Below are 26,462 nucleotides of genomic sequence, written 5' to 3'. Positions count from 1 at the left end.
AGGTTACTGTCTGATCTTTTTGTTGTATATCAGGCTCGGCACGAATAAAGCCTCGCCGTTATATTATTCTAAGCCTTGCCTGATACATTACAAAAATATAATAGTTTATAAGCAAGTACAAGTTATTAATGCAGTTTAATGGCTTGATTTAATAATAACTTTTGGGTTAATGGTTAAAAATAAGTGTTAGAAACTACCCTTAGGCGTTGACCCTTTCCCACTCAGAAGAAGAGTGAAATGACTATATGCAACCAGCATAAAACCAGAATATTCTGCGCGTAAATTGCAGGCTGTTCAGGTTTTATGCTGTTGCTGCTCATCAGTATCTTAGGGCTGGGAATGAAGCCTTAAAATCTAGAATCTAGTACGAAAGGTCTTTAATTAAATTAGATTTTTATAAGGGACTGCACACGCGTCAAAGTGCTTTTTTGATTGGTAAAGGGTTAAGGAAAACAGCCCATTGATAATTCATTTTGTAAATTATCTTCTATGGAGGAAGATTATGTAAATTATATTTATATATTATATTATATATATTTGTGACAAATTAAGTAACATTATTGAATTTCTGTGTTAGTCATAAAAGGAAACAAAAATCATTTAATTGATCATCTATTTTTTAGCGAATGAAAATTAGATTGTTTGGCATCTATTTAAATTTCCGTTTGCCTGTATTAAAATGTTGTTTTAAGATACATATTCAGTCAGGTGCACTGTTTGCAGACGATCTGTATAGCAGAGCTGTACAAGACCCACTTGCAGGTGGTGGAGAACCGTAATGTTTCCATGGCGATCAGTCATTTCCTGAACTGCTTCCTGGGATCGTTTCTCAGCCCCAATACTGGAGTGTCTCTGGATGAGGTAGGTGTATACATCATTCTCCTGGTTGTTGGTGTGATCATGGCGAATGAACACAGACAGACAAAGGCAGGCAATTAACATTAATATGGCCCCATCTTAGAAAAACATTATTACCACTCTTAAAGCCACATTTATTATTCTTTCTCCATAACCCTTGATCAGAATGTTTATCCTGAAAATATCAAGGCCATGTTTTAATCTGGGGGTTTAGGGGTCAAAAACTAGGTAACCAGGTCAAGTCTTTTACATTTGAACTCCGGTGCAGAATTCAAGGCCATCATCGCCCTTTTGTTTTTCATTCACTGCTGATGAGATTTGAACTCTTACTGAACAGAGATGTTGTCAAATGTTCTCTGAAATTTTGAAAAACTAAACAAACAAACTTGTGTTTATTTATAAAAATTAGCATCTTGTTTTTCTCAGATAAATACTATTATGATGAGATCTGAACTCTCTCACTGCACAGAGTTGTCAAATCCGAAATTCTGAAAAATCAAATAAATTAGTTTTTATGTATGATTTAGTTGACACAATATAAGTGCCTTTTCTTGATGTTATCCCTGTTATTTCTAGGGGACCGGGAGAATAAATGTCATTTCATAAAAATATGGCTTTAAATTTATCAGTTATAGAATATTTGAGTAAATATAAATGCCGGTAAGTTTTTGTAACTTTATTTAAAAATGTTGTATTATTTTGATCCTTTGTTTGCTTCATAGGAAATAATATTAATCTTTGCTAAGATATTGTTTCTTTAAGCATACTTGAGTAGGATTTACATGTTATGTATAAGTGGTTCAACTGTACTTCTTATACAATCCAGAAACAATATACGCTATATAACCTGATTATGTACAAAGTAAACTATTGTAAAATGATCTTTCATCACGGTTGCCTGTAAAAATAATTACAGTTTCTTCCAAGTGTTGTGAACAAAAAATGGGAAAAAATGGTACATTTAAAATGCATGTTTGAAAAATAAATCAGAGAAACATTTATGAATGTATAAGACATGTCTTTGCATGAAAATCTTGTCATATTCGTTAGTTACAACTTGTCTGTGCATTTGAAACTTCCCATAAAGGTAGACTCAGTTATTGTCATGGATTAGAGATAGCAGGTCAACTGTTGTTAATTCAATTGATAAGAGATAGAACATTAACTGCTGGTAATTCAATGAGTTAGAGATAATTCGTACATTACTGTTAATTCAGTGGATTAGAGATTAATGATCAACTGTCCGTTAATTCAAGTGATTAGGGATAGCAGGTCATGCGTTGTGAATTCAATAGATTAGCGATAGTATTTAAACTGTTGTAAATTCAAAGGATAAGAGATTGTGGATCATCTGCTGTTTCTGCAATGGATTAGCAATAGCAGACCATCGGCTGTTACTTTAAAGATATGAGATAGCAGGTCAACTGCTGTTACTTTAAAGATATGAGATAGGAGGTCAACTGCTGTTACTTTAAAGATATGAGATAGCAGGTCAACTGCTGTTACTTTAAAGATATGAGATAGCAGGTCAACTGCTGTTACTTTAAAGATATGAGATAGCAGGTCAACTGCTGTTAATTCAATTGATAAAAGATATCAGGGCAACTGCTAGTCAATCAATGGATTAGGGCATCAACTGCTGTTAATTCAATGGAATAGATATATTGGGTCGACTGCTCCTAATAGAATTGTTTTTCTTCTTTCAAAAGGCTTTACTTTCATAATCACACATTGCTTTTTAGACAGCATTTAAAAATCATGCTGTAAGCAAATGCCTGTGGCCATGTAATATAACCTTTTATAAATTCCAGCAAGATGTCAGCTGACTCCCGTTGTTCAAAAACTACTGATTTCTTGAAAGCTGCTTGCAGAAAGTAGTGTTTTATCTAAGGTATTGTGTCTTGACAGTGGTAATACTGTATCAACTGTCAAAATATATCTACTTGTTAAACAGGTGTGTAGTTCAGACGTTTTCCATAAGTCTCATATATCAAAATATCAGAGTCATTCCGAATGTAAAATATGAATGTTTTAAACTAATTTTAAGATAAATAAACCCTATTTGCATTGACATTGAAATACTGCTAATGAAAAAACATCAGGAAATGTTATTCATACAAAAGCAGCACGATACCTAATTCTGAAATTCTGAATGACATTAGGACATTTTACTGCAATTGTATCCGGAAATAAGTTAAAATGTTTACTGGCAGCGCATCATACCTGTCCATTGTTTTGAAATGTGACTACATTCAGGTGTTTACATTCAAGTCTGTCCACAGCTGTGCAGAAAACAATTCTTAAGTGTGAACTTAAAAAAGTTAGTTTGGGAACCAAAACTGGCCCTTAACAAATGTCTGAAATAAGGTCAATATCACTTTTTTAAGGTTGTCAGATAACTTGTTTTGTTTCATTTACAATTGTGCTTTAATTTTATACACTGAAAACTACGGAATACCGTAAGTTCCATTGTGGTTACACATTAAAATCCAGCGGGCGACAATGCGATAGTGCGATAGTACGATGGCGACAATGCGATAGTACGATGGCGACAATGCGATAGTACGATGGCGACAATGCGACAACGCGATAGTACGATGGCAACAATGCGACAGTACTATGGCGACAATGCGACAACGCGATAGTACGATGGCGACAATGCGATAATACAATGGAGACAGTTCGACATTATCGACATATCGATAATGAAGAATAAATGTTGACCCCATAGATATACGCTTAATACGAATGATAAAACTGAATTATAAGCTGTTAGTTGTAAAGAAAATCCGGTTTTACAAATAAACATTATCAATTAATAATTAAAATAAGAGTGACCTTTATCAGAGACGTAACAAAACAGTAATCTACGTCTCGTCTCAATGTTCTGCCATTTGCTTTGTTGCAAACGTTTCCTGCTTTAAATCTTCAGACAAATAATGATATCAGTTGAATATTGGCGCAAATAAGACATGTACATACAATCGACGTACCTGTTGGCTGTTTTACATGTTTTAGTAAAAGAATGTCATGCCATATTAAAAAAATGTGTTAAAAAACATCTGTCAATAAATATAATTTTTTTAAATAGATCTGATCTTTTCTTTAACAAACACAAATAAAAGCTAAGTCAGAGACGGATCCAGACGTGCCTTTCCGTCAACTTTGATCGACAAAAGGTCCCTCGCGATTTTCTTACACCGAGCAGAAGCTTTCTTTTTAAGACAATATATTGTTTAAATAACCATAATGTTACTGACCCTCAACTGGAGAATGTTCCACTTTCCCAAATGATATACTTCGATTTATCGCATGTAATACTGTTTGTTTGATATTTGTGTAATTCTCTTATACATAAGCTCACAGGTTATTACAAAATGTCATTGTTTTGTAACCTATGAAAACAAATAAAGTACTGTTCAGCTATCCCGTGAGTTTACTTTACCGGACACAAGCTCAATTGTCTGTCGTATGATTTGGACAAAAGCGCACCCGGACATTCACTCTCCATAAAATTCGACACTGATGAACGAAGGCTCAAACCTGAGGCTAAACTGATATTGTATTCTATATATTTTTAGAATAGCATAAAGTAACTTTAAATAAAATTGTTTGAAACAAGTCGGGACACGTTTATTTGATAACACTTTTATGCATTCTCTAACTATCGACTTTATGAAAAAAATATACCTAAAAAAGGAACCGATGATGGGATTTCATTATAAGTGTCACAATTACGTAAGCGTTGAATACCGTAAGTAATAATAATAAACATGACTTCTATATAAGACATTTACTTATATGCCGAAATAATTTTACAGAAAAGTTTATTCGTTTGGACGTTCAACCTCACAATCCTACAAAACAGCGCCTTATGGCGAGTAACTGCTGTTCTCGAGGTATGATCAGGGGGATGCAGCACACGCACAGGGAGTAGCACTGATGCTTTCCAAGACGGAACAGCGAGCGGTCATCGGGTGGGAGGCGCACGGACCACATATAATGACAGCCTCTTTTCATACAAAGAAGAAAGGGATCAGCATGGAAATAATCCAGTAATACGCCCGACGAACGACAGTGATCGGAGACCTCAACGCCAACATCGGCAGTGACAACCGAGGATAGGAGATCATGGGGAAGCTAGGTCTAGGCGAGATGAACGACAACTGTTGGAGATTCGCCGATCTATGCGTCAGCAGTAATCTGGCCATCAGAGGAAGTGCTTTCCAACACAGAAGGATACACAAGGCAACAAAGAAAGTGTCTACTTGAAATGAATAAGTAATGATAGCGTTGTATTTTACGTTTTAATTGCGTCCTTTTTCCAAGCATAACAATTTATATAAACAATAATAACACAATAACGTACATGTATATGACGTTATGCGGCGGGGTCACACAACGTCGCGCCAAAATCCCAACATTATCCGGGCCGCGAAATGTTAAATAGCACTAATCACAATATGATTATTTAAATAAAATAATTAAATCTACTGATACTTTTGAAATTTAAAATACCCATAACACTGAAACACTTGATTGCACACAATTTAAAGTCAGTTGTCGTCACATTGTATTCTAGCGGGTATAGTTTTACAATAGGTCTGGTGGTGATTCCACCTGATGAACGGGGGCGCGCGGACCTCGTCAACCCATCATTTCCGGTGAGAAGCTCGTCTACCACAGCGGCTTTAGCGTCACTGTATGGTAGTCCAGTCAGTCTTCTTGAATGGAGTAGATGCGCTGTTGTAAGTGGTTCTGGTTCATCTCGACTGTAAGTTACGTATGTAATCGGTCTGTCATTCATGATTGCTTCAACTTCTGTAATCACGGTCTGAAGTATCCAGAAGTCAACGGAAGCCCTGCCAAGCACTTTCTTGATGGTCGTTTTCATGACTCCGACAAGCGGCTCCCACCAGCCGCCTGACCACGGGGCTCTTGGGGGAATAATCTGCCACTAGGTTCCTTTCTCTGTCAATGCTGCTTGAGTGGTGGGTGAGCTACGAAGGCGTTTAATATGTGTAGCTGCTGCGTGGAACGTTGTTGCGTAGTCGGAAATCGCTTTTTCAATGTCTGCTGACACAGCGTACTTTTTCAGTCTGAAGCGCATAAGCAGCGTTGTAAGAGTGTTCAGTTCCGGCGATGTCGACTCCAGACAGTCATTCAAACTGGGACTACCAGCTGATGCGCGGCAATTGCAGTCGTACACTAGTCTGATGAGAGTCGCTGTAGAGTCCTTCTTCACTCCGTGGTGAGGAATATAATGTAAGCGTTTCGATGTGGAAACACCATCTATTTTCTTTATAAAATTGTTGGTCGGAGGCGGAGGGTGATTTTGTTTCCACGGTAGCTTTGCTTTGTACTTTCCGTCTGTAAATGATATGCTGTGTTCTTGGTAGTGACGGAGATTCATGGCATCATCTCTGTCTTCAACCTCATCTGGGGTAATACCCATCGACTCTTTACTCCAGAATCTGGTGAGATCCGTAGAAATCCGCATCAATTACGTCCATCACGTGGGGAGTACTATCGGTGTGTGCAGAAAGTGATCCGGACAGGAAATAGCCGATGCGAGAGCTGACGGCTGTGGAACCATCGCCTTGTAATACCTAGTCTCCCACGATCTGCCCGTAGAAATCTGCACCGACGAGTAGAAATATGGTAAATGTATCCACCATCGTCACCGGATGTGCGAGTCGCAACTCGCGTAAGTACTTCAAACACTTGATAGACTGCCGACAGCGGTTCGTTATGGGCTTCGCTATAACAGGAACGATAAGTACCCGGATGGGAATCATTAATCCATCAGTTGCCACGATGTACATGGTTGATGCGCCATGACGTCTGGCGCTATGTGCGGGATCTCCAAAAGATTATAAGTTGATGATGTCAGTTCAGTGACAGACTACTATCATGGACGGCTGTACTACTTTAAGATAGGTGATCACGCAGATTTTGCCGATATCTCCGAAGCTTTGCTCCCATGTCAAAAACATACATCTGCGAGTCCAACAGCTCATCTGGTGTCGATTCCGCGTCTGAGAGTGCGATTATTTTCTCATTTAAAACCCGTATAATCTCCAACTGGTTCTCTATCGCAACGATGGTTGGTTTAAACTGAAATTCGTAATTTTCTTCCAATATTTCGATCAATCGCTCGATTACTTTCTGAGTTCCTAGTCTCTGTCCCTTTAACTCATCAGTATTTATTGATGGCATCCTTTTTAGTCACGGCAACAACATGTCTACTTGAAATGGATAAATAATGATAGTGTTGTGTTTTACGTTTTAGTGGAGTCCTTTTTCCAAGCATAACAATATATATATACAAGAATAACAAAATGACGTACATGTATATGCCGTTATGTGGCGGATTCACACGACGTCGCGCCAAATTCCCAACAGAAAGCAAGTACCAATAACAAGTGCAGAAACAATAACACAAAAAGAGTGCACAGAAACAAATACGAAGGTCAAGCGAAGTTTAAGAGCAGACAAGCGGAACTGCCTTGCGCCGCTGGTAACAGAAGCAGAAGAGGCAGCACACAAGAACAGAACAAAGGACCTTTACTCCATAACCAAGAGAATAACAGGAAAGTAGGCCAAGCCAGAGAGGCCAGTAAGGGACAAGAGCGGATGATTGCTAGCAGATGACGAAGGGCAGACGATGTGGTGGATCGAGAACTTCCAGGAGCTACTCAACAGGCCAGCTCCTGAGAACCCACCGGAGGTACCGCCATCTACATCTGGCCCTAGTTTTTACATTTCCTTTCAATGTAGGCTATTTTATTCGTCTTATGTCATCTTCCTTACTCTATTTCTAATCGATGAGCTGAAATTATAAAACGTGTTGAGGAAATTTGGAACTTATAAATGTTAACACATGTGTGACTCTAGTTGTATTTACAAGTTCGCTATAATTACCAATGTGACACAAGAATAAAAAGATACACAATAGAACAATGCTGCATTTGACTTCCGGATATTGACATTCGTTTGTAGATTAGTTGTCACGATATCAGATGTAAAATAACAATTATTACCGTTTATTACAAACAGTTTTTTCGTGACCATGCACCGCTTACTTTTTGAGCAGACACGCGTCGACTTTTTTTTTTTAGATTGCAGATGAATGATAAACGCATTAACCAAATTCCCTCAGTAAAATGTGTGCATGCATCATGTTGAAGAACACTGTGTTATTGTACATGTATAGTTAAAAACAATGCATTTTACAATTGAACAATATTTATTTCGCAATATGTCAAGCTAACAGTTAAACAAAAAATAAAAACAAAGTAACACAACATTTTTGTCGTCGTTATGTTAAGTTTTGCTCGACCGATGGAATATCACATAAATCTAACGCAAAATGTCCACGGTATGTTCCGCAAAAAGTCATTTATGCAATTCAAGCTGAGTTCTTTAGAAAGTATCGACAATACCAACATTATCACGTTAACGTACATAAGCAAGCCAGCCCATGACGAAAAGAGTCATACTTCATACGTTTTTTATTTGGCTGTACAAGACTGTACAAGGCTGTACAAGACTGTAAAAGGAATAAACAAAAATGCCGTTTTGGTTTTCCGAATATGGACATTCGTTTATAAATAAATATGCACGATATAAGATAAAATCGCAAAAACACCATTTATTATCAATTATTACATATACATGTAGTATCTTCGTGATTATGAACTGCTAACTTTTTGCAAAAAGCAGACAGGCGTAAACTTCAAGGGATCAATTGTATAGCAGAATTGCATCTTTCCTTTGGTAAGATATAAACATTTTTTAAACTAAAAAAGGTTATCAACATGTTAATCATGTCCATTAATTCAAATTCACATTTGAAATACTATTGCCAATGGGTAACGTTATGGACCTATGATTGCAAAATATTTATTTTATTTTCCATTTTAATAAGTTATAAACACTCTAACTAATCTTTGAAAACTACACGTACCATCACTGTTAACATTTTACTTTTTGAACACATATCTAGTGGACAAATGTCTTCGTAGAACACATTGAACAAATATCCCATATTATATTTCGTATTATATTTAATGTATGTGTGTGTTTGTCTCCAGATAAGGACTGTTGTTAATATGCTTTATAATGTATAACTTCAATTAGAATTTATTCTGTTCGATAATGCTCTAATCTTTCCCTTATTATATGCCGTGGTATTTTTTATGTAGCGCCTCTGAACAAAGCTGCGGATTGGATTTTTTATTTAATTAAACCAATTATTTTATTTGACGTCATGTACGTAAGCGCAACGAACAAACCTTGTAAGGTATTAGTTACAACGAAGAAATACCACAAAATAGAGTAATTGCTGATGTTTGCAATGATTGCGAATACCCATGTTAGGCCCATGACCATCGACAATTTAATATGGACCACAGACCAACACATATTTTGGTTTATGTCTTTATTTTTGACTTGTCTGCGTGTACGAATGATATTAATGGTTGTCATAACGAAGGCAAAAATATCAAACAATTTCATCAATCCTAACGGTACCATAAAGAATATAAATAAACCCAGGCTAGTATCCAACCAACAGGCGCCTTGGCCATATTTGGGCTTAATATTTTGAGGGACGAGTTTAAATACACCTACATCGATATCAATTGCGATACTAACAACAATCAAAGGGACAAACCAGGCGTATAAACTGTACATCACAAATCGTTTGGTGCTATTGGCAAGAAGAGATGTAACCACAGACTGATTTGAAAATGTTCTCCAGATATCATAACTAAGGATATTTGTCCAACAGAATGTAGTTAAAAAGAAAAGGTGAGTGCAGACCCCCATAACTATGCACACGGGAGGAATTGATTCCGTGTTCGGTGCGACAATAAAACTCAACTCTGCTAAAAACACAGATATCATCAAACAGAACTGAAGTTTACCATGAATAGTTAAATTTTGTTGAAATAACAAATAAGCCAAAATTGTAAGTAACAAGGAAGAAAGGGAAACGATAAGGCCTTTAAATGAAATTGTGCTTTGCAGATCCTGCCGCTTTTTGACATCGGGCTTAGATTTAGTGCTATCCGAATTCTCTAAACTTGTAATTAAGCAACGAAATAAATCCGTACCATTTCTGAATAATGTTGAGTCTTGTACGAAAAATTGTATGTTGATGGAGACAGAACAAGTATCGTAGGTGTACAAGTAATATCTTCGTCGGCAATGTTATTACATAATGTACAAAATTCATTACGATATGTTGGGCTACTGTATTCGTGATAAACGACGAAGTAGCTTCCATTTTATGCAGAGATCAGCAAAATGTTGATCACTTTCTGGAGGACATTCAGAAACTGGCGGGTTGAAGAGACATGAATGAATGATATGTAGCATTTAAGCAGGAGGCTTGAATTCAAACATTGTCTGGGAATAACCTAGTTTTCGCAAACGGCTATTCACTTTTGATTGCCAGAACACAAATTCATTGACGTCGTTACACAAGGCACAATACATGTTCCTATATATGACATGGTGCTGTTAAATCTGTTACAGGATTCCTCATAATCAAATCATCAGTATTTCGTTCACAGAGGTTTTTACTCACGATGTCTGTCCACTCACTTCTGCACTTAGAAGCAACGGGAAATCCTATATTTAGTGACTCTAGTACCATATCGTTGTAATGTTCGCAAGAAAATTGATGTGCGGAAGATAAGCGATGTCTCCTGTCCTCAATTTGAAAATGTTAAGTTTGTTCACAGCAGTCCCCAAACTCACGACATAAATAATCACAATAGCAGTTTGTATGTTCTGAGACGAACGTATCGTTGTTGTTACCCTACCATTCAAATATTCTGTATGGTTGTACCACGGAAAAATATAAAATGCCGTTGCCTGCAATGGCTCCCAAAAAGTATTACACATAGTCCACAACATTGTAAAAATGTGCATATGTCCATTTCACAAATTTAAGGAATTCGCTAGAAGAACATTATAGCCAACTTAGGGCTTATGACATAACGTTTTGTACAAAGGTTATGACATACATGCGTTGTGTCGAACTGTTACATAAATAATTAAAGGTAAATCTTTATCTTGTAAAACAGCGTTCATTAAATAAGCACTTGTTCAAAAATATTTGTTTTCAAAAGCTGTACAATCCATGTAAATAAACTCAAACAACCGCACCATCAACCAATTGTTCCCTATTCCAATTGTAATTTGAAGCGGAATTCGTATATGGGAGGAGATAAGCTTAAACCACTATTCAAATGCATTAAAAGTCATTAATAGTTTAGTTCACAAGGATATCTCTCTGTAGGCGCTATGAATACAACACTTGCCATATGAACATCTGCAATTAGATTTGAGATTTCATACATCTACGCACGTTTGTTCATTTATTTCAATCCCCTTAAAGAAAAGAAAGCGATTGATGTCAAGCATCAAACGGGTGCCATTTAATAGTTTAGCTTGCGGAACAATTAAACAATATTAGAGGTGATCATTGCCTCTAGACATAACACTTTTTCCGTTTCTCATTTTACACAAATTACATAAAATAAAGAAATTTGCAACAAGCTGACAGAAATGCAATAAAGGCAGCCGACGTATAAATAATAAATCGCGAATCGACTATTTTTGTGGAAACACAGTCAGTTTAATAAATGAATACTACTACTGATATGCAGCACCGCTTATTTGGTCCTATTTGTCAGTAAAGTTTTGTTATATATCAAATAGCTACCGCCATTTTAAAGATCGAATGGGGGGGGGGGGTAAGCAGCAAAACACTGTCATTTGCATTCACCGTCATGGATTAGGTACGACTACTCCTACTTAAATAAGCAATTTGCATTGAATATTTAAGCAAAGTAATAAGAAAAAACTCTTCGGGGCTCACTAGTTTTGGGAGTGCACATAAATATTTATTTCGACCATCTGCCTTTGATAAAGGACGTTAAGAACAACTTAAACAAAAGCACTAACAATCCTATCCATGTATTGCATAGGCAGTTTTGGGAATCTGTAAAGAAACCAAACATTGTACGTGGAAAAAAACGTTAAATTGCCGATTAAACAAAACTGTACGGACTCGAGTGTTTGGTTAATGTATCAGGCACGAACTATTCTTTTATTTAAGCCCTTCATCAATTCTATAACTCATAGAATTGAAATTAAACGTCAACTTAACCAAGGTAAGTCTCGTTTATTTTTTAATTTTCCGCGATAGAAATTTCATGTGAATGTAAAAAAAAACAATTCAAACAAGTCGATCATCACGTCGTTTAATTAAATGAAAATCTGCGCATGAAAAATCTAGGTATGTTCATGGCTAACGGTGACCAATAATGTCTAACATCACACCTACTCATCGAAACCCTTCCATTTCTTTAACTATGGGCAAATAAAGAACACACTTAAATCATAAAGGGTGTGAATTGCATTTTGGTTTGTGTTGCCGGTTTCATTTTTGGGGGGAAGGTTTCGCAATTAGGCCCGTTTAACTTGTGACCGGGGATGACTTACCTCCGATTTTTTTGGTCTTACTGATGCGACTGGAGCCAACCCAATTGTGTGAAAATAGTTTTAATAAGTTTTGTTTAGCAAACAAACAAATAAAAAAAAACCACAAAGGCATGCACATCACAAAAATATTAGTATTTTATGTAGTAAAATACAATCGCTACTTCTTCTAGTGGCAAAATAAAATCTCACCTGTTTGACTCAAAGCCATGTACATATACTTATTATCCAGCTATTCGGATTAAAATAAATTATTTCAATATAGTAAAACAAATATATACGGTTCCTATTGACTGAACGTTTTGTGACTATAGTACTAAAATATTCAAATATACAACTGTTAAACAGCTTTATTACAGTAACACATTGTAAGAAACTGAATTTAGCATTAGCATAATATTGGTCATTTTCGTTTAGAAGTGTAATTAATAATGGAGAGTAAGTTGGTTCCTTTTTCGAAATTCCTTATTCCTAATCCAAATAAGGAATAGGGAACATTTCCTTGTACAAATATTCGAATAAGGAATACGGAACAGTTCCTTATTCCTTATTCACGCTTAACATATTGACAAAAGGTTTTTAAGAAAAATAATGTATACATTTCTTAAGTAAATTAAAACAAAATAATACGAATACATTTAATGTATGTATTAAGATACATATTCATGTTTCTTCTTCGCGTTTGCATAGGATTTCTTGTATAAACCAAACCGGCATTTTCTACTTCGAATACTAACTTTACTTCAACCAAACCTACAGCCTGTACACTTATTTAATATGTATGTGATAGAAAAATGAAATATACTACATTTCAAAATATTTGTTTTTATTTAAACTCCATTTCCTTTTCGCAGCTGAATAAGGGAAATGAAACCAGTTCATTATACCGTATTCAATAAGGAACTAACATTTTCTTCTTTGAAAGATAAGTTTAAATAAACCAACGTGTACCAATTATAAAAACATATCATTTTATATGTAGGTTGGCTATTTATAATATATTTATTGATATACCTTTCGTGTAAGTTGTACTTAATGATATCCCTTTTCCTTTTTCGCGGCTTAATTATTTAATTATCGAATTTACTTATTGAAACCGGAAGGAACTTGAATGTCCATACTTAACAAAATAATAAAAATGAACCAGAGAGTACCACATATGAATGAAAATCATTGCATTTGTAGGTTGGATATTAGAAGTATTAGAAGTATTAATTGCAATATATTTGTATTGAGTTTTGTTGACTGATAACCCAGTTCCTTGTTCGCGGCTGAATTCTTATTTCTGATTCAAGCCGAATAAGGAACTTGCATTTTCTTACTAAATCATCAATGAAATTGATCAAAAGTGTACCACATATAAACATCATATATGAATACGGGGTCTCTGATTTAGAAAAAGGTCATGGGGTTCCCACTTTAAACACATGTATCTCCATACCCTTTTCTATCCGATATAAACACGAATTAAGGTATATAGGGGTACATAATATATTATTATATATGAATACGTCATTTATTTAACGTCTTATACAAGAAAATATATAGCGAAATTAATTGCGAGGTATATACAATTTCAATTTCAGACGTGATTGTGTTTATATATATATATGTGTGTGTGTGTGTGTGTGTGTGTGTGTGTGTGTGTGTGTGTGTGTGTGTGTGTGTGTGTGTGTGTGTGTGTGTGTGTGTGTGTGTGTGTGTGTGTGTGTGTGTGTGTGTGTGTGTGTGTGTGTGTGTGTGTGTGTGTGTGTGTGTGTGTGTGTGTGTGTGTGTGTGTGTGTGTGTGTGTGTGTGTGTGTGTGTGTGTGTGTGTGTGTGTGTGTGTGTGTGTGTGTGTGTGCGTGCGTGCGTGCGTGCGTGTGTGTGTGTGTGTGTTTGTGATGAATTGTAAATAGATCTTTACGATAAGTTCGGTTATAAAAGCAAAATTAAACATTTGTTATAGATATGGTAATTTACGCACAGAAACCGATATTAAATGAATGTTTTAAATAACCTAATGACTTCTTTGGACTTATGGAGCCGAAAGTCGAGAGCGTAAACTACATATCGCGATAAAAAATATCTTAAACTATGGTCGGCGAAATCGTCAAAACAAAACGATGCGAGGTACGAATTTACAGGGGATGGGGGGGGAAGCTTCTAATTTGCTAATCTAAGATCTATTCCTAAAGGCACAGTTCAGAAGGGTGCACATGTCCTTCCAGCTGACCCCAAATCGCAGTAACATGTTTTAAGTTTTAACAAATCTCAAACCCTCAGGAGGTGCCCAGTGTCGCAGATGACGCCAAGGACATCCGTGTCGGTCCTTACCGCTCTAAGAACACTTTAGCGGGACTTTCTGGGCTCTATGGATTGGGCATACCTATTCTTATTTCACAACAAGTAGATCCTTATTGCTCGTTCAACACAACGCTTTGTGAACACCGCAGCGAAACTGCTTGCTTTATTTGTTCAGTCGGCATGTTACTGTGTGAAAATTATAAATATTATGTATCTTTTAAAAACCATTCGCGTCAAAGTAATGAGCCATGCCGTGCCCCGAATTGTGATACCGCACAAGGGAATATGCCTGCAATTCAAGGGTGTGTGGTCTGCTGTGGTGGTGTTTCTTTTTTTTACACGTTTGATAGAACTAAGTTACGCTCACAGTGCTTGAACAACAAAATCTCAAACAAATATTTTATGATTTCCGGCGGGTTATAGAGAAATATCATTGAATTAAAACTGATATTTCACTGTTTTAAACAGTGAAAAATAACAGTGAAAAATATTGATATTTTTCACTGTTTTACTGTGAAATGACGTCATCCAGTTAACCTCTTTTACAATGTAAATGAACGATGAAAAACGCATAGAATACAAAGAAAATGTGTTGGATTCGATGGAATATCGATTTCAATTCACTCAATGATCATACAAAAATATATATTTTGACTCGTAGCTGCGCCACTCGTTACAATATTAGTTTATATGATCACTCGTAAAATAAAATCGATCTTCCATCGAATCCAACAAAAATACTCTATATACTTCTTTTCAAAAGAGGTTTTCCTAGTTTGAATATATTTTGTCTTTTTGATGCTGTTGATGTTTGAATCAGTTGTTGTCGTTTTAATTGAGAATGTACTGATGTGTTTTACTGATTTTAGGTGCTAGTTATGGCAGCTACAAGGATTAAAATTTTGGGCACAATAACATCACACTGCGTAAAGACCTTGTGAAAATGCCCGATAACCGTTAACCTTATTGAAGCCGCGTTGTGATTAGCCTAAATTAATTGCCTTTTAATAACATTTAATTTCTGAAAACATACATTTTACAGTCATACAAACAAACCCGAGTATTGAAGAATGTTCGTTTTAACAGAAATACATGTGTAGGTGGACTAGGCTCAGTTGAATATGTTGAAAGAAGAGATTGGCGTGATCATATGGTTGTATTTGTCAACGAATGTGCTCCAGTTTGCCTCAACAATTCACGTGTGTGTTTTTGTGTGATATGGTTTCCTCTATTTTAAGCGTATGGGTTAAGAAGCGCATATATTGATGTAAGAAAGGGGCGGTGCTTTCACGTTTACATTTAAATATAAAGTATTATCAGTATTTATTTCTCATTATATACATTTAGTTGGTCCTTTATATAAGGCAAGTTACCAATTGAAACAATGTCTCGCAACTACAAAATATATATTTTTTAAATTGTATACATTCATTGTCATTTCATTTCTAGTCACTTAGATGAATTGACATTAGATTTTTGCTCATAAAAAATATTGCACCAACCAAATCACTTTTGAGTCTGTTCGCTGGTTTACTGACTTCTTACAATTATTCCAAACGTCTAAGTTACGACTTTCCGCAAGTCATCTCAACGGATGACAAACCTATTTCGTTAACCTGGGAAAAGAAAAAGTTAATAATAAGATATATTTTCGTTTAAGATATTTTAATAAATACTTGTTTTAGGATGGAATACGTTTTTGTTTTGATCACATAAAAAAATGTTGTTATGCGTAATACCAGAAGTAGAAACAGAAGTTTTTACTAAGTGAATTTAAACTGCATCCAAATGAAATCACCTTTGGCGTCATACAAGGATCGCTCTAGTCTCACAAGCCACCCTTTGAGGCGGCGTATTAGCCATCGACGTCCGTAAGCTTAGCAGAGCATGGACCTTGAAAACAGTAAACGCATTTTAAAAGATATTAACCCTATACTTAAACAACATGCTTGTATACAACGTTGTCATTAACAAATTAATTTACATATAAGATGTCATTCTTCCCTGAGCCTGAATACCATTTATTAATTACCCTTCATGTTGAATAAGCTAAACTCTTCCTGTTTAATTTACGCGTTTGCCCAGGTATATGACTTTCTTCCGTCTGGAATTTCAATGTATAATACTTTATATTCACTTCTGTACTTGCGGACACTACACGCCCAGACAGCCGGAGAGATTTCGGCGTGCTTATTAGAATAACAGGACTACTGTCGTGTATAGGAGTCTCGGGTATATTCATTTGACTGAATAAAATATCTTGTTGTTTAAAATGTATTGTATACTAAGAAAGAGTTGTTGTAAAGGTCAAAACAAATTTCAACGAATAGTTCTGTTGTGTACGTCTTTATTCCATCAAATAACTCATTCATTTAAAGGTGTCCATGGTCCGAATGTGGCGACTATTATTTAACGTCAGAAATAAGAATTTGTCTTGCACACATTCAATCAAAGGCATTACATCTGTTCGCTGTTTATTACCAATTGTTGGTCCTAAAGAACATTTTGGGAAGCATTGGCCAGGCTAAGCAGGAAGTATGTGGCCTACGCAGGCCTTGCGATCAATTATCATCATCATCATCATCATCATCATCATCATCATCATCATCATCATCATCATCAACATCAACATCAACATCAACATCATCATCATCGTAATCAGTTTATATACTAGTAACGTATGAGTTTGAAAAAGCAGAATGTAGTTCGTGCCGTTGACTATACATCCGGAACCTGTCTCTGTAAAGATTGAATCGAAATAGGTTTGTTAAACAATAAAATGAAATAATTTTGTTCACAACAGTTCCAACATGCTATTGTATTATCTTTTTCTGCTAGTAATTCTATTTGAGTGCCGGCCCTGATTAAAATAAAATTGCGTTTTTCTTGTTTTCTTTGTTATATAGATATTGTTGACGAAACTTCAATGAATGAAACATTCATCATGTAACAGATGAAAAACCAAAACTTATATAGAAATACATGCAAAATATATATATTGATCGCAGTCAATCACTTTGGCTCATTTCTATTAGATTTTATGACTAATAGTATACTCGTGACTTTTCTTTTGAGACAAACAAAACAATCGTCTGTATGGCTTCTTTATGTGACCCCCATGAAATCCATTGCATAAAATCCCAATGCAATATAACAATGCTCCTGGCACAGTACAGGTACCGTTTTCAGCGGTGAGCTTAATAAAGATGCTTTTCAAATTATTTTGCTGATATTTAAAACAATCGTCTGTAAGAAAAGAATAGGAAAACGTATAAAAGTTTTTAAACCCATTGGCATTCATCACGAGATACATTCCTTTAACTAATATATGAAAACACTTGCAAGTATTCCACAACTAACATGAATATTAGTCCCGATTGTAAAGGAGTTTATTTCCTCGAGCCATAATTGCCTAAGTATATAATACGTTTAAATCGAAAAAAGTGCCCCATCAGTTAAAAGTCCAAGTTCTTAGATCCCTATCATCACTGATTAGTTGTCAATAACCAAATCCAGGCCCTTGGTGCCATTTCATTATGTATATCACAGCAAATTCAAAGTCCTATCATCAGTGATTATTTGTCAATTATCAATGCCATGTCCTAAGTGACCTACACTCAGCCATTATCTTTCAAGTACCAAATCCGTGTCCTAAGTGACCCATAATCAGTAATTATCTTTCAAGTGCTATATAATCACTAGTTATCCGTCAAATACCCATTCCATGTAATACGTGACTCATAAACAGTAATTATCTGTCAAAAACCAACTCCAGTTCCTTAGTGCCATATAATCACTGATTATCTGTCAAATACCAAATCCGTGTACTAATTGACCTATAATCAGTAATTATCTGTCAAGTAACAACTCCAGTTCCTTAGTGCCATATAATCACTGATTATCTGTCAAATACCTTTAACATGTAATAAGTGACTCATAAACAGTTATTATCTGTCAAGAACCAACTCCAGTTCCTTAGTGCCATATAATCATTGATTATCTGTCAAATACCAAATCCGTGTCCTAATTGATACCATGATCAGTAATTATCTGTCAAGTACCAACTCTAGTTCCTAAGTGCCATATAATAACTGAGTATCAGTCAAATACCAATTCCATGTAATAAGTGACCCATAATCAGTAATTATCTGTCAAGTACCAACTCCAATTCCTTAGTGCTATATAATCACTTATTATCTATCAAATACCCATTCCATGCAATAAGTGACTCATAAACATAAATTATCTGTCAAGAACCAACTCCAGTTCCGTAGTGCCATATAATCACTGATTATCTATCAAATACCAAATCCGTGTCCTAAGTGACCCATAATCAGTAATTATCTGTCAAGTATCAACTCCAATTCCTTAGTGCCATATAATCACTGATTATCTATCAAACACCCATTCCATGCAATAAGTGACTCATAAACATAAATTATCTGTCAAGAACCAACTCCAGTTCCGTAGTGCCATATATTCACTGATTATCTATCAAATACCAAACCCGTGTCCTAAGTGACCCATAATCAGTAACTATATGTCAAGTACCAACTCCAGTTCCTTACTGCCATATAATCACTGATTATCTGTCAAATACCAATTCTATGTCATAGTTTATCCATAATCAGTAATGATCTGTCAAGTACCAACTCCAGTTCCTAAGCGTATTATCATCACCGATTTCAGATATCAATTCCTGATCATTAGTGACCTAAGCATCAGGGAATATCGTTATACTATAACAAATTCAAAGTCCTTAGTGCCCTTTTATTAGTGATTATCTGCATAAATAAAATTAAGTCTAGCTGGTTGCAATGGTGTTTATCGTCTTCATGTATATTGATGGGTTTTGTCATTTAGATATCTAAAAGTATCAATTATGGTATAATCTCTAAAAAAGACTGCAATGTTTTTCTTGCATTATTATTAATGAATATGTGAAGTCTCCGCATATAATGAAATCCTCAGTTTAAACATTTGTTATCGTATTAAATAGGTCTTTAAAAAAAGGTGGACGTATCTTTGTTAGGCCCGTATAGTGAGCATAATGTACACTGGTTAGTCATATATGTCGAATTTAATAGTAGATAGTTACAAAGTGAGTCATTTTCAATTTTATTTACTGTGATTGGTAAGTTGTTTCTAAACAACATGCACATACCTCTTGAATTTGAGGTGAGTTTGAATAATGATTTGCTGTATAATAAAACATATAAGGTGTCACAAATAAGCACATATTTTTTTACACTATACAACGCTTCCTCACACTTTAATAAAATCTAAACTCGTTTCACTGTTTGAAAAAAATATTTGCAAGAGGAAAGTGTTTGTATCTTGTTTAAAGCTTTTTATAAGCTTTTTCTACTAATCAGATTTTTGATAAATACAACATTTGGACTTGTCTTGACTTTTGTGCAGAGCTTACTTTTCTTCTGGATAACTTGTTTGTTGAATTTGATGGTAAAATATTTAAACAAATTATCGGGGTTCCTATGGGTACTTATCGTGCGCAACCTATAGCTGATCTATTTTTATATTGTTATGAAAGGGATTTTTTGTCAGAATTATCGAAATCTAAACAATTAGTTTGGATTCAACGTTTTAACCTAACTAGTAGATACATTGGTGACATACTGAACTTAGATAACCCATACTGTGAACAATATATTCACAAAATATACCCAAAAGAGCTAGTCTTAAATAGATCATGTCAATCTAATACAGATGATGCATATTTAGACTTACATCTTACTATTAATAATAATATGATTACGATATATTTATACGACAAACGGGACGACTTGAACTTTAAAATTGTCATTTTTATTTCCTAGATGGTTACATCCCTAAAGGTCCATCCTATGGTGTTTACATGTCGCAGTTGGTAAATACGCCAGAGCATGTTCGTGTGTTAAGATTTTAATGATCGTAACTGTATATTAACGAAGAAATCGCTAAAACAAGGTTTTGTGTGTATTATGATCTACGAAGAAAATTCGCTTAATTTCACTCAAAGTATAGTGATTCAATATATAAAGGTTCTTTAGTATGGCATTTAACTAATGGAATTTCCAACCCATCATTTTATGGAAATGTTTTAAAGCGTGTTCGCAAATGTAAATATCTTAAAGCAAATGTTTTTAATATAATTTTTAATTTAATTTACTCCTTTTAATCAAAAGGATATGATGCTGACGTACTTATTTAAAATACATGCTTGTTAGTTTTCGATTCACTATATCTTTCTTCTCTTAAAATTTGGAATTATTAATGGAATGACCCTTTTATATGTTCGCTTATAGAATCTTCAACACAGCTGGTTTTATTGGTAATTCTATTTTACAGTTATGCCCCCATAATAATATTTGATTTCGTTACCGGTGACGTCGTTTCATCGCTTCTCAAAAGGTCATTTTTGATCAATTTTTATTGTCTCATCAAGTTGTGAATTCACGGCATGAATAGTTTAAGTGTGTCAATATAAATTTCTAAAGGCAAGATATACTCGTAAACATGAGGTTTATGTAGTCATAGATGCATACATGTAAATGTAATGATGTGAAGCTGTCATGATCGACGTTTAAACACAACGCTTTTTACAAAGTAAAAGCGTGGTCCTTACTGCCAGAAGAAACACTCGCTGACACCAGAGAATCTGTGCAGTTATATAAAAGACCCGTCACAAGACAAAATACGCAAGGCGTGAAAAACTTTGGAGCTTCAGCTATTCGACGTGTGTAGTTAGCGCATTAAAATTAAACTTTATGTGTATTGCAATGTTTAACACCTTATAAGCAGTGTGACCATTTGAGATGTTCCTTTATAAACAAAACATGACGAGGTACTCAAATCAAAGCGCCGTAGGCGCTGAAGGCCTGGGGCTAGATTTAGGGTGCTTGGAAAGAAGTGTAGTGACTAAACTGAAGTAAATGTAAACGGATCCACGCTATTTTGCTGCCAGATACAGTGTACATGTATGCTGATGTTATGAAGTTGAAGGTTTAATATGTTACTTGTGCTTAATATGTCTATCAAGTTTTAAACACTTCGACCTTTAAGCTAAGGTCATTCAATGGTCAAGGTCATCATAAAATAGGTAAGTGGGAAGGTCTTGTCCAAAGGGGAGTTATGGACAAAAATAAAGTTAATCCAATCATGAACCACAAAGTTATGGTGAATGTTAAGTTATTGGGTGCTTTGACTTTTGAGTTCAAGGGCCAAGGTCATCAAGAAATATGTCCGTGGGAAGGTGTTGATCAAAGAAGAGTTGTGTACAAATATCAAGTGAAAAAATTATTCTGTAGTATGGAAGGTATGGCAAAAGTATAATTTTTCGGACAGACAGTTCAGAAACCATATGCCTGCCTTCGGGGCATAAAAACAATGTATGTATGAGCAAGTTTAAATTAAATATTAGATTTATAGTTGTATTTTACAGACAAACATTTTCAAGAGATGAAGAGGAAGATTCATAAGTAAGGCTAGGTTTCTTAAACTGAAGTGTTAATCGGATGTCAAGCTTCTCATTTATACTATGGACAAGCAGTATCAAGTGTTGACAAGAGAACTGCCAACGGGTGCAGGACGCTGGAATACAAGTGCTTGACACAGACTAAGTTCCAAATCCAAAAAGAGGAATAGTTTCCTCGTGTCAATAGAAGTAGGTCATCACATAATCATTCTACAAGAGTGTTGAATTTCAAGTTGAAAGCTTTTAATGATTGAGAAATTGAAGTCGGAAAAGGGGAATAACTCTTACAAAATGGTGAATAGTTGTCTTCTGTTGTCAGTAGATGAAGGTGTTGATATTCTACAAGTGCATAGACTTCGAAGTTGAAAACTTCGATAGTTTTTGAGAAATTGTAAGTCGGTAATAACTAGTAAAATATGAAGGATAAAGTTATGTGCTTTTGTCAGAAGTTGCATGTCATTATATTATATAAGTATGCAGACTGTCAAGTTGAAAGGTTGGACAATGTTTGAGAAAATTAAGTTTTTTGTTGAGAATTTGCCAATATTTCTATGTACTAAGTCAAAACAAGGGCAGATAATTCCATAAAAATAGGTCACATGGTAACCAGCCTTGTCAGTATGGACTTAACAGGCGAAATTGAGCAAGTATTGTAAGTTTGAAGAGGATATCTTTGATAGTCTTTGCGGAAATTGACATTTACAGACAACTAAACAAACTCGGACGCCGACTACCTGGCTATGACAATAGCTCTTGTTTTGTTCTAAAAGTCGAGCTGAAAAGGGAGATATTAATTAAGTTATGTGTGATTGGTAAACTATTTTCAGTCAATATAATGACAATGATGGCATTTTGAAAGGAAAGTGCTAATGATAATGAAATGTTTGAAAATGGTTTTGAGATCAATCTGAAGGCAGGGAAAAGTTACTAATACCATCGTAATAAATGAACAAGTACTTAGTGCTGATATCAATTTAATGAACACAATGTATCAACAACCTGTAGAACATGGAAGGTAATTGTTTTTAACATCAAAGCTTAATATAACTTGACATAATGAACTATTAACTAATAATCTAGCTCTACAAAATGATTTTAAAATGTTTGGAACAAGAATGGTATCATGCAATTCTCGTCCTTTTGTGTGAGTATTAACATATGTACTGTAAATGTACAAGGGCTAAATAACAAAGACAACTGCAGTGGATTACTTGAACGAAATAATGATTGGCAGACAAGCAAGTATAGATATAAAAATACACGAAACACAATTAACATTAATGAACGTTTACGGTCCGAACATAGATGAATCCAAATGTTATAATAAATAACCAAGATAAGAACATTATAGTCGGAGAGGATTTAAATATTGTTCTAAACCCATTATTAGAGATAAAAAGAAATGGAAATCTTTATACTCACTCCAAAAAAAGGAACATTTTTAATAACATAATTGAAAACTACAATTTCATAGACGTATGGCATACAGTTAATCAATATGAAAAAAATACACCTGACACTCAAACACAAAACCAGCAATATTTTGGAGATAAGATTTTTTTAAATATGCGAGTCTATTTGCAACATTATCGACACATGCAACATAAAGCCAGGATTTATGACTGATCACTCGATAGTTGAACTTTAACTGCATGAAATACAACCTGAAAGAGGCCCAAGGTACTTTAAAAGTAAATAATAGCTTCTGAAAAGATACACAATATCAAACACAAATATATCAGGTAATAACCAATACAGTTTAAGATAACAAAGATGCAAATCCAAACACCTTATGGGAAATAATTAAAGGCAAGATACTTAACACAACAACAAGATGCACGTCATTTAAAACAAGCTGATTCATGAAGATTAGACCAAAAAAGTGACTTTCAACATGTTTTTTTATATTTGACCTAGTGACCTAGTTTTTAAGCTCATATGACCCAGTTTCAATCTTCGCTAAGATTTCATTGGGACAAAATAATGTTTTGACCAAGTTTCATGTAGATTGGCCAATAAATGAGGCTAAGATAGCGTCAACAAGTTTTCACTAAAGCCATATAAGGACAACTGCCCCCCTTGGGCGGAAATATTTTTCAACGAATCATAACCATTTTCCAACTCAGCTGAGCTATTGTTAGAACAAATGTTCTGATCAAGTTTCATAGAGATTGGATAATAATTGTGACTTCTAGTGTTAACATTACTAAATAGCCATATAAGGAAAAATGCCACGCCCCCTTGCGGCCATGTTTTTAAACGGACCTCAACCATTTTCGATCTGAGCCCAGATATCATTAGTACAAATATTCTGACCAAGTTTCATAGGCATTGGACCACAAATGTGACTTCTAGCGTTATACTAGGTTTTACTATAGCCATGTAAGGAAATCTGGCCCGCCCCCTGGAAGCCATGTTTTTCAACAGACCAGAACCATTTTCAAACTCATCCGAGATATGGTCTGAAGAAATGTTCTGACTTAGTTTCATGAAGATTGGACAATAAATGTGACTTCTAGAGTGTTAAAAAGGTTTTACCATACAATTAAGCTATATAAGGAAAACTGCCACGACCACTGGCGGCCATGTTTTTCATTCAACTGGAACCATTTTCGAACTCGTTTAAGATTTTATTGGGAAACATGTTCTGACGGACTAAAAATGTGACTTCTACAGTGTTAACAAGGTTTTACTGTAGCCTTTTAAGGAAAAACTACCACGCCACCTGGCAGCCATGTTTTTCAACCAACGGTAACCATATTCCAACTCGTCCAAGATATCATTAAAACAAATGTTCTGACTAAGCTTCATGAAGATTGGACAATAAATTTGACTTCTACAGTGTGAACAAGTTTTACTATAGCCATAATAGGAAAACTGCCCCGCCCCCTGGCGGCCATGTTTTTCTTCCAACCGGAACCATTTTTGAACATATCAAAGATTTTATTGGGACACATGTTCCGACCAAATTTCATGATGATTGAACAAAAAATGGAACTTCTAGAGTCTTAACAAGGTTTTACAATAGCCATATTAGGAAAACTGCCACGCGCCCTGGCACCCAGGTTTTTCAACAACAAGAAGCATTTTCGAACTCGTCCAAGATATTAATGGGACACATGTTCTGACCAAGTTTCATGAAATTGGACAATAAATGTGACCTCTAAAGTGTTAACAAGGTAAATGTTGACGCTGCACGACGGACGACGCACAAAAGGCGATCACAAAAGCTCACCATGAGCACGTTGTGCTCAGGTAAGCTAAAAAAAACCCACACAAACTTGAAAATGAAGCCATAAAAGTCATTGAAGCACTTGAAAAACAGATGCATAAAAGAAACACAAATTATACCACCTCCATTGAAGTAGGAAAATCTTACCAAAAAAAAATATAATGGAAGGAATTTATCACACACACCTCAATGGCATAATACTTCGAGCACGGCACAGCATGTTGAACACAATGAAAACAATACAAAATACTGTACAAACATTTTAAAACGTAGAAGCAAACACAAAACTATACACAGACTAGTATTTAATGGCAAAGACATAACAAATAAAAGTCAAATAATAGAAGAAGCCTATTTTTCGAAACACTATAAACGAAAGAATGTCGAAAATAACAACCTCTGTTAAATAACACATCATGCTTTAAAGGAAGAGGAATAACAAGTATGTGAAGGATTACAAACTGAATATGAATATTGTGCAAATAATAGAACAAGCCTATTTTTTGAAACACTCTTTAAACGAAAGAATGTCGAAAATAACACCCTCTGTAAAAAAACACATCATGCTTTAAATGAAGAGGAAAAAGAAGTATGTGACAGATTACTAACTGAATATGAATGTGGACTAGCTCTTAAAGAAATGCAAAATAACAAAAGTTCGGGATCTGATAGCATCACTAACAAGTGTTATAAAATATTTTTGAACGATATTTAAACACATTTAACTTATTCACTAAATTATTCATTCATTTAACAATGGAGGTCTTACCACGCGGAAAGCAAAGTGTTAATGATAATGAAATGTTTAAAAATGGTATCGAGATTAATTTATATGAAGGCAGGGCATAGTTACCAATACCATTGTAATAAATGAACAAGTACGTAGATCAATTTCATGAACAGAATGTATCAACAACCTGAAGGACATGGAAGGTTATTGTTTTTAACGTCAAAGCGTAATATAATTTTGCATAATTTAGTATTAACAAATAATCTAGCTCTACAAAATGATTTTAAAATGTTAGACACAAGAACAGTGGCATGTATTTCTCCTCCTTTTGTATGAATATTAACATATGTACTCTAAATGTAAAA

General features: G+C 35.0%; 1 protein-coding gene across 1 annotated transcript; it reads right to left on the bottom strand.

Moving 5' to 3' along the window:
• Positions 1 to 5,815: 5,815 nt before the first annotated feature.
• Positions 5,816 to 6,358, bottom strand: LOC127849845 (uncharacterized). Its single transcript, XM_052382597.1, has one exon. The coding sequence runs from the start codon at positions 6,356 to 6,358 to the stop codon at positions 5,816 to 5,818; it is 543 nt and encodes a 180-aa protein (XP_052238557.1).
• Between the last annotated feature and the right edge of the window lie 20,104 nt (positions 6,359 to 26,462).

The sequence above is a fragment of the Dreissena polymorpha genome, chromosome 11 (genome assembly GCF_020536995.1).
Source record: "Dreissena polymorpha isolate Duluth1 chromosome 11, UMN_Dpol_1.0, whole genome shotgun sequence".
Classification (NCBI taxonomy): Eukaryota; Metazoa; Mollusca; class Bivalvia; order Myida; family Dreissenidae; genus Dreissena; species Dreissena polymorpha.
This window is presented reverse-complemented; position numbering and strand designations above follow the sequence as displayed.